This window comes from Penaeus vannamei, chromosome 12, assembly GCF_042767895.1.
Source record: "Penaeus vannamei isolate JL-2024 chromosome 12, ASM4276789v1, whole genome shotgun sequence".
Classification (NCBI taxonomy): Eukaryota; Metazoa; Arthropoda; class Malacostraca; order Decapoda; family Penaeidae; genus Penaeus; species Penaeus vannamei.
This window is the reverse complement of record NC_091560.1, coordinates 28,346,217-28,363,716: the sequence shown is the minus strand read 5'-3', so window position 1 is coordinate 28,363,716 and position 17,500 is coordinate 28,346,217. Positions and strand designations below refer to the sequence as shown.

Genomic DNA, 17,500 nt, shown 5'->3' with positions numbered 1-17,500 from the left:
ATTATCGGAGCTTACACCACTGACTCCGGCGAGTACACGTGTCGCGCCGAAAACATGCTTGGCAGCGCACACACTTCTTCCTGTGTTCGCGTCATTGGAACCGGCGACGTTCTCTCTGAATCCATGCACGACAACGCCATGGAGCAGATCCATTACCTGGAGGACGCTTCACGCCACCAGCGCTCCATGCAAGAGCAAACAGAGATCAATGAAGCCCCCACATTCGTCAAGTCCCTGAAGAACATTGAGACCATTGAAGGCACCAACATTCATCTTGAGGCCCGCCTGAAGCCTGTAGGAGATTCATCCATGAGGATCGATTGGTTCTTCAATGATGAACCACTTAAAGTTGGACATCGTTTCAGGCCTGCATATGATTTCGACTATGTAGCCCTGGATCTTCTGAGTGTGTATCCTATAGACTCCGGCATTTATACTTGCAGGGCTACTAACAAACTCGGACAGGCTGTCACCTCAGCTTCGGTCAAAGTCACGGGTAAGGAAAAATGTCTTTCAAAATCGTTATGCATGTCTGAGTGATATTCCCAATTTCTTAGTGTTCTCCTCCTTGAGTTCTAGATTTATTCAGATTATATATTATGTAATGTAAATATTTTAAGTTTGAGTGTCAGGCTTGGTTTGTTTGAGTCTTTCATGAAAAAGAAAGTATTGGTTTTCAGACCTGTTTGCAATATCCTACCTGGTGTTAGTGTTACTTCATTCTTGTATGTAGTCTCCTTGCTATGACCAACTCCGTCATGTTGTTTGGGAGTTGTGATCCTTCAGCCCACCCAGTAGTTTAGTCTGATTTAGTTGCACCTGTTACTCTCTTTTTACCATATCCTACCTGACCTTGACCCCTTCCCCTTTAGCCAAGAAGGATCTAGTGTTCGACTCAGAGCACCCAGATAGTCTGCAGAAACTTCAGTACCTCGATGATAGTTCACGGTACCAAAGGCGAGAAACCATGGAGGAAGTTTCCGTGAAAATCAAGCCCCGTTTCCTCACCCAACTAAAGAGCGTGACGCTGAAGGAGGGCATGAACGCACACTTCGAGGCCAAGATCGAACCCATCACCGACCCGAACCTCAGGATTGACTGGTACAGGAACGGAATGCCGATCCAGCTTGGCTCGCGTTTCCGCCTCATCCACGACTTTGGCTACGTGGCTTTAGATATCTCGCGCGTGATCGAGGAGGACTCCGGCACGTACACTTGCGTGGCGACCAACTTGATGGGCAAAGATGAAATCACGGCCGACCTGAAGGTTCTGAGTGAGTAGCTGTTATAGTTCGGGATATGGCTAGAGGACGACTGGTTCTACACTCTCTCGCCTGCTGCTGCTCCTCTCTGCTCCGCCGCTCTCGTGGCTCAGCGCAACCGCTTGTAGATTTTCTAACAACTTTATCCTCTGCCTCTTTTCAGGTTAAACGTATATTAATAATAACAAGATATTTTTTGCTGCAAATTATTCCATGCATTTTTTAATGGAATATTTTTTTCATCTATATATATATTTTCACCCTTCTTGAGACAAAAAAATCAAGAACATAGAAGCTTATGATCGGAATCGAAATATTTAACCACATTACTAGAAGTATTTAATGCTAAAAAATTACTCGCTTCTGCAAACAAACAACGGAAATAAAGCTATAGTCGAAAAATAATAATATCTAATAAAACTCGAATGTTTCTCCGCTGATAGCACTAACTACGGATAACTGCACAATTTATAAAACAAACAAACAAACTCTGCATGAGAAGATGCAATTCTATCATCTTAAAACCTTAACTCATTTCGTACTTTCGGTATAACTAATACTATTCTTTCCGCATATAAATTTCGTTTAAAGTGAGAAGATATACTTCAAAATTTGTATAACAGTAATCTAATATAAATGTTTCTCCCAAAGATTCTGCGAGCATCGTGATGGAGTCCCAGAACCAGACCATGACGATGGAGCAGCTGCAGATGCTGGAGGACCGCAGCAAGTACTCCCGCACCGAGCAGGTCGAGGAGACCACCAAGCAGGCTCCCGTCTTCACCTCTTCCCTGAAGAATATCGAGATCCTTGAGGGCCAGCGCGCCCACTTCGAGCTGAAGCTCATTCCCACCTCCGACCCGACCATGAAGGTGGAGTGGTTCCACAACAACGTGCCCGTAAAGAGCGGTTCTCGCTTCACCGAGTACAACGACTTCGGCTTCGTGGCTTTGGACATCATGTACTGCTACGCCGAGGACTCTGGTACTTACACCTGCGTGGCCACCAACTGCATGGGCCAGGCCATGTCCACTGGCAACCTCGTGTGCCATACGAAGGAAACCATCCTGTCAGACACCATGAACCAGGAGGCCATGAGCAAGATCTCCCGCCTGGAATCCTCTCGCACCCAGCGAACCATCACCACCGAGGAGATCACCATGCAGGCCCCTGTGTTCACCGCTCCCCTCAGGGACCAGCAGCTCATCGAGAACGCTCCTCTCCACTTCGAGGCTCGTCTCATTCCCGTCGGCGACCCCGACCTCAAGGTCGAATGGTTCAAGAACAACGTGCCAATCCAGCAGGCGAACCGCATTTCCACCATGCACGATTTCGGCTACGTCGCCCTCGACATGAAGTACGTCAACCCAGAGGACTCCGGCACCTACACCTGCCGCGCCACCAACCGGCTGGGGCAGGCCGTCACCACCGCCTCCCTCGTCGTGACGTGTAAGTGTGAGATCGTTTTTGTGGGCGAACGCTCAGATGGTTTTGCTTTTAGAATTTCTTGAAGTTAGGTTGAAAATAGACATTTATAATCAACAACAATGGTATTTCCTTCGCAGCCAAGGAAGCCCTTCTCTTGGACACCCAGCACAGCGAAGCCCTGGAGAAGCTCCGTTATCTCGAAGACTCCTCCCGCTACACCAAGTCCACCACCGAAGAGACCGTCATCACCCAGGCGCCCAAGTGAGTTGACGAGGATGTGCACACACACACACACACACACACACACACACACACACACACACACACACACACACACACACACACACACACACACACACACACACACACACACACACACACACACACACACACACACACACAATATCATATATGTATATATGTGTGTATATATATATTATAATATATATATATATATATATATATATATATATATATATATATATATATATAAACACATTCACACACACACACACACAAACACACACACACACACACACACATACACACACACACACACACACACACACACACACACACACACACACACACACACACACACACACACATACACACACACACACACACACACACACACACACACAATCATATATATATGTGTGTGTGTATATATATATATTTATCTATTTATTTATTTATTCATATATATATTAATATATATATATATATATATATATATATATATATATATATATATATATATATATATATATATATATATATATATATATATATATATATATATATAAACATGTATATGTATGCATGCATCAATGTGTGTGTATGTACTGTATATATTGCTCAGTATGTACATTATGTATATAGAATATATCGCATTATCGACATTATCAAATGCATGTAGGAATGCATGTTTGACCAAATGTATGTATGTATGTGGGAATAAGCATTTAAGAGAATTGTGGCTGATTAAAAGTAATTTTCAAAAACTGAGCTAAATAATCATCATTCCTTTACCCTCAGGTTCGTGGTGAAGCTCTCGGGCCTGACCAAGCTGTGGGAGGGCCAGAGCGCCCACGTCGAGTGCCGCCTGGAGCCCTACCCCGACCCTAGCATGAAGGTCGAGTGGTTCCACAACGGCCAGGCTCTTCAGGTTGGCCACAGGTTCAGGTGTGTTAAATGTCGTTTGGAGTCATAGATATCCGAAGAGCCAAATCACATTGGAAGAATATGAAAAAGGATATTTTTAAATGCAATATTACCAATCCTCAATTTTATCTACTTTCTTCAATGTATAGGACAATGTACGACTTCGGCTTCTGCGCCATGGACATCCTGCAGGCGGTGGCTGAGGACTCTGGCACCTACGAGGTCAGGGCTACCAACCGCATCGGAACAGCTACGTCATCAATTACCATCGAAGTTAAGCGTGAGTGTTGACCTATATTTTTGCACTACGCGTTTTAAGTAGGAATTCTGAAAGGTTATCCAGTGGCTTTTCCCCCGCAATCGTCCAATCGGTAACATAAGTCGTCTTCCGTCTTCCAGCCAAGAGCGACTTCATTGTGGAGACTCAACACCCAGAGGCCATGGCCAAGATCACCAGGCTGGAGCAGAAGGCGCCCCACAGGCTGCCTGAGGACGCCGTGGTGATCGAGAAGCCCAACTTCGGTCGCCCTCTGAGGAACCAGGACCATCTGATTGAGGGCCAGTCCATCCACATGGAGGCTACCCTCACCCCTGTCAACGACCCTACCATGAAGGTCGAATGGTTCTTCAACGGACAGCCCATTCCCCAAGGCAAGTGTCGTTCACACGAGAATATACATAGTAAGATTTGCTGAATATTTTGCTACAAAACAAGCAAAGAGGATCTGTGCAGCTGAGCTTATAAGGCATAATTTTTTATTTGTCAATAAAATCGACCCGCCAGACAAAATCCCTTCTCTCGTTACAGGCCATCGCTTCCGCACAACCTACGATTTCGGTTTCGTGGCCCTGGACATCCTGTACGCATACCCCGAGGACTGTGGCACGTACATGTGCAAGGCGACCAACGCCGCAGGCCAGGCCGTGACCTCGTGCAGCATCAAGGTGGAGGGTAAGCTGGAGATGGCTCGACGTGTACACGGGTGCTTCGTCTACACTGGGGACGCACCAGCGTTCCGCCCTCCCCGCCACACTCCTTATAACTAAAATCCTGCACAAACATCCTACATAAACACTAACGCTCTGGAAACCTTTTTGGGCATAATCTATTTATAAAGGAATTTGAATCACAAGGAAGTGCAGAACATAAAGGTTGTTGGTGGTAGCGGATGCCTAATTCAAGTGTATACGTATCAGTTGGTTGTCTCACAAGCACGTCATGGAGAAATAAATTCACAAACTACCTTTGGTCATGTATATAGATTTTTTTCAATAGTATAGTTTGATGATTTAGTTACAAATATATATGTATGCAAACTTAAATAATTGTTGCCTAATGTAACTAACTAGGTTTGAAACCTGTAGACTAGTCAACCCAGTAAACCATAGTTACCAATGTCTGTGATTTACGAGTGTGAAAGCACTCAACATATGCACAACTCCCCATGATGCTTGTATGACACTAAATAAGGCTGTGCATGATGTGTGTCGGAATATTGTTTCATTACTAACACCTGCCTTACCATTTACGTTTCACAAACTCACCTATGCATGATTACTTTTTAAAAATAATTTTCCTTATTTTCAATGGAATAAGTTAATTTCTAGTCCTTTTACCCAGTATTTTTTGGTAAGTAGATTTATCTTGTGTATGTGTAGACTTGCACAGTATTATTTCGCAGGTTATGATTTTTTATTTTGATTAATGTTTTACACATTAATAAGCAATCACAAACACAAAACGTAGATATGTGTTAAGAACTATAACAGAACTATAACGGAGATAATTGCTCAATGCTTGTATGTATCGATTCTCTATCTCATTCACGTAGAACCAGTTTATTTCTCCACTTTTTTCTCTCTACACACGAAAATCAATCTACTTCTGTGTCACTTAATTATCGTTGTACATCGTTACTGCTCGCTTATTTTCGTTCGTTGATATAGCTAAAAATGCTTCCAAAACGGGCACTGTCGTCTCTCTGCCCACACATTCTTAACAGTGCCAAGTAGTCGCTGTAGGTCACGCTAGTATTTACGGAGTATTACGAAATCTGGTTATATTTTCACGGTTTCATAGGCAAGATTCATGAACAAAATTTTCAATGTATGTATGAATTATTGATTATACCAGAAAGAAAAGGCTTTAATAAAGAACAAAACAAGGCTCCAGTGTTTCCATTCACACCAAATAGAAGGAAAAGAAATAATGTCGAAAGGAGAATGATGAAAAGGGATAATTATAAGGTTCATAATAACAGTAACAATGAGGCCAATAAGAGAAAAGGTGACACAGTCAAACTCGAAGGAAAATCTAAACCATGAGGGCGGTAACTCGTGCAAGCAAATCGTGAAGTGTCTGCGGCGGACGAGCCTCTTTCTCTCCGCCACCTGTCGGTACCTGGTCGTGCGGGCGACTGAGGGCAGTAGGTCGTGAGGCTAGGGCGGAAGGGGGCGCGGGGGCACATGGAGGAGGAGGAGGAGGAGCGGCGGGGAGGGATCGCAGGTACATGATGGATAAACTAAAAATATGGTTGACTCATTACAGTAAGCTGCACCCCTCGGCGCCTGGCATTATTTTTAGAACGTTACACATCCCCAGAACTCACGCTACGGAGATAACTTAATGAGGCGCTGTACTGCGCTGCAGGTGGCGGAGGATAACGGGGATAACGGAGCGCCGATCTTCGCTCGCCCAGTCGCGGAAACGAGCAAAAGCCCTCATCGCCGCCATTTTCGTGACTGCATTTAGACTAGGATCACCTTGGGCTAAATTTATCACGCTTCGGTCAGAGCTTTCACGTTCTTAACGACCCGATCGGAAGGCGTTAACATACGTGCCAGAAAATCACGGCGAGAACTCACGGCTGTTAGAAGCGCGTGTTGACGGAGGAGGCGGGCGAGGAGAGACGAGCACGGCCCTACATCTGGCACCTGTGTTTACATAATGCTGAACTCTCAGATGTTCTTGGCACCCGGGAATCACGGCGGAAAGCTTATTTTTAACCCGCCAGCTGCGTTGTATCTCGCGTATCGAAATAGATAATTTTTTGCACCATTTAATGCTTAATTGTTTTCACTGACTGATTTCAGAAATCAGGAAGTCTTGATGACATTTTCGCCGATAATAAAATTATACAGTTTGATGGCGGTGCAAACGATTTGAAAGCAACTCAGCATCAATATTAAAGAGATGATTAAATTCTGCACTGGATCAGAATCCAGGCGAGGTGGTCTTCCAACAATATCTGGTTTTGGCAGCAAGTGTAAAGTTCGGACAGGTGCCAAATGCCGTTTAAAGATACTTTGTTTCTGTTAAGAACTTCTGTTTATTTTAAGCCTTACTGCTTCCGCCGAAGATGCGGTTATTGCCAGATCCCTATATGAATTGCTTTCGACTTTACATTTAATAATTTTTACATTCGCACATTTATCTTTAGTATCACTTTAGATTACTCGCAACGCATCTTTACATTTAGAATGAACAGTTAAACCCAAATTATTTTTTTTATCGTTTAACACTATAGCAGCCTGTTCATACTGAACTGAAACAATGTCAGCTCTCGATATAGTAGCTAAAACAGTGGAGATATTTAGTTTACATACAATCAAGAAAAAAGAAACACTGGTAACATCTCATACCATATATATAAAACGTTCAAGGAACATCATAAATCACTATCACGGTGTAGCTAATCTAACATCTAAAATATCATCCATAATATACTTGCTTTTTGAACAAGTATTCTTTACATGCCTTCTCTGTCTTGGAAGTACCGAGGCTGTGGTTCCTCCTACTAACCTTAGATGACCTTGGATCTCTGGTGAGTTGCTAACACAAACTGCTAGATTAGACGTGAAAAAGTATAAGGATAACTGCTTAGAGATTTATTATAGAATCTATTGTAAGCTGTAAAAAGAAAGTTTGGTTTTATGCATCACACAAGTTTGCGTGTGTTTTTGTTTTCTGTCCTTAGGATATATGAAATATCCTTCAAAAGAGTGAGTGATTTTATATATTCTTAAGATATCATATCAAAAGACGATAACATATATTTTATGAGTAATCTCGCAATGACGATATATATAATCTAAAAATAACTCCTATCATTACTTCCACTACCGGTTGCATAATGAGAAAATTACTTAAATAATTTCCCCTGAGATGTTATATGCATCCTTCGTCAACCAGGTACTGGAAGCATGCAGCTGGGAACTGTGGACGAAGAGCGCATGCGCAAGATTCGTCAGCTGGAAGCCATGGGCCACAAGGCCGAGGAAATCAAGGACCAGGTCTTCCAGAAGCCAGTGTTCACCACTCCTCTCAACAGGTGCGCACGGGGGAGAGGGGGAGAGGGAGAAGGTGAGGGAAGGGAGGAAGAGGGAGAGGGAAGGGAGGCAAAGGGAGAGGGAGAGAGAAAGAGAAAGGAAAAGGGAGGGGGGAGGGAGGGAGAGGGAAAGAAAAAGAGAAAGGAAGAGGGAGGGGGAATGGAGAGAAAGGAAGAGGGAAAGGGAAAGTATTAAGGGAAGGGAAAGGAATTAGAAATAGAGAGGGAGAGAAAAGGGGGAATGTAGACGGAAAGGGGAAAGGAAAAAAAGGGAAAGGGAAAAGAAAAGAGAAATGGAAAGACAGCGAAAAGGGGGAAGGTAGAAAGAAAGGGGAAAGGGAAAAGGAGTCGTAACGCCCATTACCACAACAGCTAACCCAGCTCTCCTCCCTGCAGCGTGGATAACCTGGTTGAGGGCGAGCGCTGCCATCTGGAGTGCCGCCTTGAACCCATCAACGACCCTGACCTCAAGGTCGAGTGGTTCGTCAATGGCGTGGAGATCAAGGCTGGTAAGGAGAAGACAGATATACTTGTGTGTGAATTTTCTTGAACATTTATGCTTATACATGTATACTTGTACCACTTGTGATTGAATGCGGAAATATGTATATTCATACATAGTAAATACCAATGCGTGTTTTGTCTGTGCGTTTCAGGCCACAGGTTCCGCACCACCCACGACTTCGGCTACGTTGCCTTGGACATCCTGTATTCCTATGCCGAGGATTCCGGCACTTACCTCTGCAAGGCCACCAACAAGATGGGCGAGGCTGTTAATTCTTGCAATGTTACAGTTTCTGGTTAGTTCGCCTACATCACTAAAGCTGATTTTTGTGTGTGAAAATGGCCAATCTATTTGCTTCTTTATTGGCATTAGGATTTATATATCAGCCATGTGCATAACCATGTGTATGATGCCAATGCCCTTTTCCAGCTCGCCGCTCCATCTACCTGGACACTCAGCACCCGATGGGCTGGGAGAAGATCCAGAGTCTGGAACATCGTGGCCGCTACGAGCGCATCGAAGTCTCTGACGTGCCCATGCAGCCACCACGATTCACATCTGAGCTCAGGGTTTGTGTCTGAGGAAATTGCCATTAGTATATTTAAATCAGAAATTAAAGTTGTATCCGTATGAGAGGCAGATCTCATAATATACTTTCTAGTAACATAATATATAAATGCATCCTTTCGTCTCCTCAGGCCAATAACACCTTGCTTAACGAGGGCCAGCACGTGCACTTGGAGGGCCGCGTCGAGCCCGTGCACGACCCGAGCATGAGGGTCGAGTGGTACCACGAGGGCAAGGCTCTGCAGTCGGCCGCTCGCTTCCACACCACCTTCGATTTCGGTTACGTCGCTCTGGACATCACCACCGTGTACGCCGAAGACTCTGGCGAGTACACCTGCCGCGCCTTCAACCACATGGGCGAGGCTCAGTCCTCCGTTTCCTTCAAGGTGGAAGGCAAGGAGGGCGTGATCACGGAATCCGCCCGTCCTGAGGGCCTCGAGAAGATCCGCGAGTTGGAGGACTCCGCTCGCGTTGGACGACAGGTAAAATTAGTTCCTGGATTTTTTTTTTAGATTACATATTTAAGATTAGATAAGATAAACTAAAAACCTTGCTCATAATTTCTGTTAAATTCCAGTCATTTAATAATGTATACTGACTTCATTCCAGGTGTCAGAGGAAGTACGCACCTTCCAGCGCCCTGTGTTCACTCAGCCTCTGCAGAACCTGGACAACCTCACAGAGAACGAGACCGCCCACTTCGAGTGCCGTCTCATCCCCGTCGGGGATCCCAACCTCAAGGTTGAATGGTTCAGGAACGAGAAGCCCATCGAGACCAGTACGTAAACAACTAGTTTATGCAGAAAAGTAAACTTCGCATTTACATATGTTGACGCTTCCAGAACATACTTCTGTACTGATTAATATGTCTTATCCACCAGGCTCACGTATCAACCGCACCCACGACTTCGGCTACGTGGCCCTTGACATCACTGGCGTACGAGCTGACGACGAAGGCATCTACATGTGCCGCGCCTACAACGATCTTGGGGAAGCTGTCACCACAGCTTCCATCAAGATCAAATGTAAGTGCCAAATTATCTGTTTATAACTGTTACAAGGTAGCGTTTCAATATCAGCATTATTTCATTATAAGAACGATCTTTTATGTAAACTGAATAGGTAAAAGAAAGTATTTTACTCTGTTCTTTTTTTCAGCTCACGCCACCATCCAAATGGAGACGCAGCATCCAGAAGGCATGAAAAAGATTCAGGCTCTGGAGGACCGCAAACCTGCTGGTCGTGGCGATGAAGCCGATAAGGTAAAACGACATTTCACAGGAATAATCACATATCTGTTCATGCTGTACTGTAATTGTCAATATCTCACAACAAATGTATTCTATACACATTATTTTTTTCCAGGTTTACGAAAAGCCAGTATTCACGGCCACCCTGGCTGGACCCGCCCAGATCATGGAGGGCCAGAGTGCTCACTATGAGTGCCGTGTAGTGCCGGTGGGTGACCCCAATATGAGGTACGAGTGGTACTGCAACGGCGTCGAGCTCAAGATGGGTGAGTACAAATCCAAAAGTAGAGGAGAGATATCCTCTTTGACATCCATGGTTAGCTTACTACCTCGCGCATCACATTGTAATTATGCATTTTCTCTCAGAAAAAAAATATAAGAAACTTTCTTGGTCATTCGTAGGTTCAAGGTTCAAGACCACCAGTGACTTCGGATACGTGACGCTGGACATCCTTCAGTGCGTCGCTGAGGACTCGGGTGTCTACATGTGCAAGGCCATCAACCTGGCTGGAGAAGCCGTCAGCTCCTGCTCCACCAGGGTTCTGGGTAAGTACCAAGGAAAAATTGTTATATGATTTTAGTGATCCATTAATATATTTTTTCTTTACTTTGTCATCAACATGATCATCTCTCATGGCGTTCATATTATCCTCCTCCAGCCAAGGACAGCATCCTGGGCGACGTCCTTCACCCAGGCTGGGAGACTATCAAGCTCCGCGAGGCTCAGTGGAACCGCGTGCCCCAGACGCCAACCTCCCCCGAGGCTCTGGAGCCGCCCATGTTCACTAAGCACCTGGAGAGCCAAGAGCGCCTGCAGGTAATTTCTTTGACAACATTTATTTAAGAACACTGATTAGATTCCAGTATCTGTATCACCGATCTGGTTGGAGGTGAGGATGTTAATGCATTTTTTGCTACTACAGGAAAGTGGCACCGTGCGACTGGAGGCTCAGGTGCAGCCAGCCAACGATCCTCATCTTAGCATCGAATGGTTCAAGAACAGCATCCAGCTCGTTACAGGTAAGCTTTCCAATTGTGCCAAGGAAGGCCGTGGGTGTCGTACCATTTATACTGGATAGATACATATGCAAACTTTACAGATTTTTTGTCCACACACACACACACACACACACACACACACACACACACACACACACACACACACACACACACACACACACACACACACACACACACACACACACACACACACACACACACATACACACACACACACATACACACATACACACATACACACATACACACACACACACACACACACACACATACACACACACACACACACACACACACACACACACACACATATATATATATATACACACACACACACACACACGAGGTAAGTCATGTCCAATTATTTACATTATGATCTTCCAACCTGTTCATTATGTTTATTAAGTATATTCTAGAAGCAATAGACTGGATCCTGAAATTCCCGTAAAACGGTTACTTGACTTCCGTCTGGGACCTCATTTACATACTTGATGACCGTGCGGGAGATAGCAGGTGATGGTAGGGTTACCGTTGTAGTGGCCTTTGTCATCCATTTAGCAAGCAACTCTGTTATGAAAGATACTGTGATCGGAATATGATGCCTAATATTATATGCTCAAATTTGTGATTTTTAAGAACCTCTAAACTTTAATTAAGATTCATCTTTGGCATTTAAATATATTCAGAGAATTTCAATAACTGGATTTAATTAATTAGATTAACTGATGATAATGAACGTAAAGAGAAAGTTATTTGTCCGATGTTCTTTCTAGCAGGTTAAAGTTCGAGCAATTTACACTTAGCTGAACTTTGGTTACCTTAGGCAGCTAGTTAGGTCCCGTCAGCTCTCTGTTTCCTCGCCATAGCCCATGACACGCATGGCAGAGGGTCGACCGCACGTGTCACTCGCCTCATTATCCTGCTGAAGTCAGACTTGCCATGACAGTGTCTCCCTCTGTCAGCTCCCGATCTCATTGTCATTCTCTCCCTCTCCCTCCCTCCCGCCTCCGCCCTGCCCCTCCCCGCCCGAGACAGGTCCTGGAGGCATTGTGGGATCCTACAACGAAGGTATTGTTCATTTCATATCCGGGCTTACAGGTGGCGGGACTGCGGTGGTACAAACAGCTGGCTTGTTTGAGGTGGCGGTGCAGGTCTTGGTGCATGGGGCTGTGCATGTGGGGATGTGCAATAGTAGTTGTTTTTTTCTGTGAATATGATATTATTTTATTATTATTCATGCTATAATGATAATAATAATCATTATTCTTATAATGATAATAATAATAATTATTATTATTATCATTGTTGTTATTATTATTATTATTTTTATTATTATTATTATTATTATTTTATTATCATTGTATTATTATTATCTTCATTATTATTATTATTATTGTTATTATTATTATTATTATTATTATTATTATTATTATTATTATGATTATCATTGTTATTATTATGATTATCATTGTTATTATTATTATTATTATCACTATGATTGTTATTTTTACTTGTTTACGCATGAATTATTCAGCTTTTAGCTCTGTCCAATGGATGTGATTTGTAACAGACAGTATCAATTAATACCTGATCTCCTCTTTAGGTACTCGTATCCGTAGTACCTTTGACTTCGGTCACGTGACCCTGGAGATCTCAGGACTGCGCGAGGACGACTCTGGTATCTACACTTGCAAGGCCGTCAACCGCGTGGGAGAAGCAGTCTCAACCTGCAACATCAAGGTCTTCGGTTAGTATTCCTTATATGGATCTTAATCATTCTCGTTGAAGTTTTGATAAACTGGATTATATTTGAGTGCCAGAAGAGAGAATCTTTCAGAAAGAGAAGAAGAAAAGAAATATGAACACATAAATTGACGTTGCTTTATGTAGGCCGCGACTGGCTGATCGGCGAGTCCATGCACCCCGAGGCCCTGTCCAAGATTGCGAAGCTCGAACAGCCCACCGCTGGCCCCGGCTCTCCCGATGAGCCCACCTTTGACGTGCCGGTGTTCATCTCGCACTTGAACAATGTGGAATGTCGCGAGGGAGACACCGCTCACTTCGAGTGCAAGGTTCAGCCATGCAGTGACCCAACAATGAAGATCGGTAAGTTAGACGATTCCGGCTCTATGATAGATATTTCCATAATTTAAACGTTATTAATCTCTCGAGTGTAGGTTGCAAATAACAATTGTAGATATAGTGTTCCTAATACTTCTTCCTGTTGCAGAGTGGTTCATCAACGGCAAACCAATGCAGGCAGCCGCACGTTACCAGGCCACCTACGACTTTGGATTCGTGTCCCTCGACTGCACTCATTGCTACGCCGAGGATTCCGGCATCTACATGTGCCGCGCCACGAACGCCAAGGGCTCAGCCACTACCACTGGCACACTGACGTGCATCAGCAAGGCCAACCTCTACTTCGACACCCAGCACCCGCAGGGCAGAGCTGGCCTTGAGGCAGTAAGTTTCGTTGTGTTCGGAGTCTGTGCATCGGCTTTACATGCAGTGGCTTTTTGTGTGATATAATAGAGTTTGTGTCTTGTGTTAACGTTTCATTACTCTGTCTCGCCAGGTGGAGGAAGCCGAGCGTGCCTACTGGGCCAAGTACCAGAGGCAGATGTCTGAACGTGAAGTCTCCTACCCGAAGCCCTTCTTTGTCAGGCCTCTGCAGACCAACTTCTCCCTCAATGAGAACCAGGTATGTGGACTGGCAATGATATCAAATACAAGCATTCAAATTAGATATAGTTCAATGGTGTTATAAATTGCAGCAAAAAAAGACAAAAATAACTACCTACATCTCCTTTTATTTAGGCTCTGCATATGGAGGCCAACGTTGAGCCCAAACAGGATCCTGATCTTAAGATCGAATGGTTCTTGAACGGCAAGATTCTGGAACAGGCATCGCGCTATAAGACGAGCTACGACTTCGGTCTTGTCACCCTTGACCTCAGTGACGTCTACGAGCGTGACCAGGGTATCTACACCTGCCGCGCCTACAACAAGGTCAGAACATAAATGAAAAAAATATTACGATTAAGAGAATTTTGTAATATATTATCAAATAGTGCATTATTCCCAAGTTAAAATACATTAAAATACCTTTGAGAATATTGTTTGCTAAAGACGGTATGTCAATCATCTTACAGGCAGGAGAAGCCTTCTGCACCACCACCGTCGTTGTGGTCGGCAAGGATGTCCTCATCGAGGGCACTCAGCATCCTGCTGGCGAAGCTGGCCTCGAGGCTATCCATGTAAGCATACTAACTTATATCATATATACAGCATATTGAACTAATAACACTGGTGGAACGCAAATCATGTTTCCTTTTCTATAAAAAAAAATACCTAACTAATCATTAGCCTGGATTTAGCTGTAGTTAATTTACCGATTTCGTTTCCCTCCAGCGCATGGAGAACAAGCTCCGCCGCGACGACCGCGCTCTCCCCGACGAGGAGGGCCACCCGCCCGTCTTCACCGTCCCCTTCAAGGTGAGGCTCCTGCCAGGCGCTGATCCACACTCCACGCACTCTATACTGTGTTTTGATATCGATAGCAGATGCGCACATGTGGACATATGAATGGATTGATGTATAGACAGATACATAGATAATTGCATTGGCGCACACACACACGTATGTGTGTGTGTGTTTGACTGAATGTACATGCTGAAAAATATATAATTAGATGTAAATTGAAATACCATGGTATAAAAATTTACAGCATCAACACGGTAGTGTTTACCAGACATAGAAATGCAAATGTGTCAGCGCGTGTGTGATAAAAAAACAACAATGTGTTTAACTCCCCTGACCTTCTGTCCGTAGGACCTGAGCAACATGGAGGAGGGTGAGATCGCTCACTTCGAGGCCATGCTCACCCCCGTCGGCGACGAGTCCATGAAGGTCGAATGGTTCTTCAAGGGCGAGGCGCTCAAGGCTTCCCATCGCGTCCGCACAGTATACGCTTTCGGCATGGTTGTGCTTGAGATCTTAGGCACAAAGGTGGGTTGAATTTACACGCGTGATTCATATCTCTCTCTCTCTCTCTCTCTCTCTCTCTCTCTCTCTCTCTCTCTCTCTCTCTCTCTCTCTCTCTCTCTCTCTCTCTCTCTCTCTCTCTCTCTCTCTCTTTCGCAAGACATCAATAAAGATATGAATAATATGTGATGAATATATTATCAGTATGTAATAATTACGGGAAAAAAAGGTTCCGAAAAGCTGTTGACCATATATCTTTTCCATTCTAGATCTCCGACAGCGGAGAGTATACTTGCCGTGCATCCAACAAGTGGGGTAAGGCTGAGTGTTCCGTAACCCTTGAGTGCGTCGACCGCGCTCATGGTCAGCCTCCGCGCTTCACCACTCACATCCAGAACCTGGAGGGACTCAAGGACGGCGACTCCGCCCACTTCGAGTGCACTCTGGTCCCCATTGGTGATCCCAACATGAAGGTCGAATGGTTCCACAACGGCGAACCGCTCCGCAACGCTACACGCATCAAGACCGTCAGCGATTTTGGCTTTGTCGTCCTGGACATTGCCTACCTGCAGAACCACGATGCCGGCGAATGGATGTGCAAGGCCTCCAACAAGTATGGCGAAGACACTACCAAGGCATTCCTGAACTGCTATGGAAAGGGAGGTGTCTACACAGAGTCACTGCAGCCCGGCTCGCTCGACAAGATTGCAGCTCTGGAGGGCCAGAAGGCTGGAATGCAGGCTCCCACCACCCCTGCGGCAGCCGAGCCTCCCAAGTTCATCACTCAGATCGCCAACATCGAACGTCTGGTTGAGGGACAGAGCGCTCACTTCGAGGCGCGCCTGAAGCCCGTGAATGATCCCAACCTTGTTGTTGAGTGGTATAAGGATGGCAAGAAACTTCCTTCTGGCCATCGCTACAGGACCTTCCATGACTTTGGCATTGTTATCCTGGACATTCTGTACTGCTACGAGGAAGACTCAGGCGTGTATGAGGCCCGGGCTGTCAACAAGCTTGGCGAGGACAAGACAACTGCTACCCTGAAGTGCCTTAGCAAGACCAACCTCATCCTCACACCTCAGGTGCCCAAGGGAATGGAAGGCGGCCTTCAGAAGCTCCAGACCTTGGAGGACACTGCCTGGATGCGTCGCGAGTCCGTCACATCTGAGAGAGTGGGCATGGCACCCAAGTTCACTGTTCCTCTAAATAACATTGACAACATGAAGGAGGGAGAGAATGCTCACTTCGAGGCCCGCCTTGTGCCAACCGATGACCCTCGCCTGAAGGTCGAATGGTACTGGAATGGAAAGCCCATGAAGTACAGCTCTCGTATCCGTCAGTTCTGTGACTTCGGCTTTGTAATCATGGAGGTTTCCCCAGTTTACCCTGAGGATTCTGGTGAGTACATGTGCCGTGCTTACAATGACTATGGTGAGGCTGTCACAAAGGCTTATCTGAAGTGCGAGGGTAAGCGCTCTGTCATTCTCGAGAGTCAGCTTCCTAAGTCCATGCAGAAGGGCATGGAAAGGATTGCTGAACTGGAAGGCCTCATGATCAAATCACCCGATATGGGCACTCCATCCGACTCTGGGCAGCCACCACAGTTCGTGACACAGCCTCAGGATTGCACCATCCTTGAGAACCAGCTGGCGCACTTCGAGTGCCGCCTCCTGCCAGTGGGCGATCCTTACCTCCGTGTAGAATGGTATCATAATGGACGCCCACTGAGGGCTGGGTCTCGCATCAAGACCATCAATGACTTTGGTTACGTCATTCTGGAACTCGCTGGTTGCTATTCCAATGATTCTGGAACTTACACTTGCAGGGCGGTCAATAAGCATGGCGAGGCTTCCGTCGAATGTAAGCTGGTTGTTTCCAGCAAGAGTGGAATTATCCTTGATCCCCAGGCAACTAGTAAGTTCAAGGGATGCACCGAGTCCATCCAGAAACTGGAAGAGAGTATGTACAAGAAGGAGAGGGCTCCCG

The 17,500-nt window shown here is 45.2% G+C and overlaps 1 protein-coding gene across 40 annotated transcripts in view; it reads left to right on the top strand.

Moving 5' to 3' along the window:
• Nucleotides 1-17,500, top strand: part of LOC113819561 (titin-like) — a 175,818-nt gene that overhangs the window by 36,265 nt on the left and 122,053 nt on the right. For 37 of the 40 annotated variants that reach the window (XM_070128115.1, XM_070128094.1, XM_070128096.1 and 34 more), the window contains exons 18-47: nucleotides 1-496; nucleotides 873-1,274; nucleotides 1,914-2,711; nucleotides 2,828-2,951; nucleotides 3,732-3,878; nucleotides 4,007-4,137; nucleotides 4,257-4,508; nucleotides 4,666-4,809; nucleotides 8,050-8,188; nucleotides 8,582-8,694; nucleotides 8,842-8,985; nucleotides 9,120-9,259; nucleotides 9,389-9,739; nucleotides 9,867-10,035; nucleotides 10,139-10,282; nucleotides 10,416-10,519; nucleotides 10,623-10,773; nucleotides 10,910-11,053; nucleotides 11,167-11,324; nucleotides 11,431-11,527; nucleotides 12,563-12,595; nucleotides 13,131-13,274; nucleotides 13,418-13,633; nucleotides 13,758-13,993; nucleotides 14,106-14,231; nucleotides 14,348-14,539; nucleotides 14,683-14,787; nucleotides 14,942-15,025; nucleotides 15,362-15,538; nucleotides 15,784-17,500. The exon at nucleotides 1-496 is cut by the window's left edge and continues 302 nt beyond it; the exon at nucleotides 15,784-17,500 is cut by the window's right edge and continues 705 nt beyond it. In XM_070128115.1, the coding sequence (XP_069984216.1) occupies nucleotides 1-496; nucleotides 873-1,274; nucleotides 1,914-2,711; nucleotides 2,828-2,951; nucleotides 3,732-3,878; nucleotides 4,007-4,137; nucleotides 4,257-4,508; nucleotides 4,666-4,809; nucleotides 8,050-8,188; nucleotides 8,582-8,694; nucleotides 8,842-8,985; nucleotides 9,120-9,259; nucleotides 9,389-9,739; nucleotides 9,867-10,035; nucleotides 10,139-10,282; nucleotides 10,416-10,519; nucleotides 10,623-10,773; nucleotides 10,910-11,053; nucleotides 11,167-11,324; nucleotides 11,431-11,527; nucleotides 12,563-12,595; nucleotides 13,131-13,274; nucleotides 13,418-13,633; nucleotides 13,758-13,993; nucleotides 14,106-14,231; nucleotides 14,348-14,539; nucleotides 14,683-14,787; nucleotides 14,942-15,025; nucleotides 15,362-15,538; nucleotides 15,784-17,500 (7,378 nt within the window). The remainder of the gene's footprint in view (nucleotides 497-872; nucleotides 1,275-1,913; nucleotides 2,712-2,827; nucleotides 2,952-3,731; nucleotides 3,879-4,006; nucleotides 4,138-4,256; nucleotides 4,509-4,665; nucleotides 4,810-8,049; nucleotides 8,189-8,581; nucleotides 8,695-8,841; nucleotides 8,986-9,119; nucleotides 9,260-9,388; nucleotides 9,740-9,866; nucleotides 10,036-10,138; nucleotides 10,283-10,415; nucleotides 10,520-10,622; nucleotides 10,774-10,909; nucleotides 11,054-11,166; nucleotides 11,325-11,430; nucleotides 11,528-12,562; nucleotides 12,596-13,130; nucleotides 13,275-13,417; nucleotides 13,634-13,757; nucleotides 13,994-14,105; nucleotides 14,232-14,347; nucleotides 14,540-14,682; nucleotides 14,788-14,941; nucleotides 15,026-15,361; nucleotides 15,539-15,783) is intronic. The other 3 variants (XM_070128095.1, XM_070128132.1, XM_070128102.1) reach the window with 2 other exon arrangements.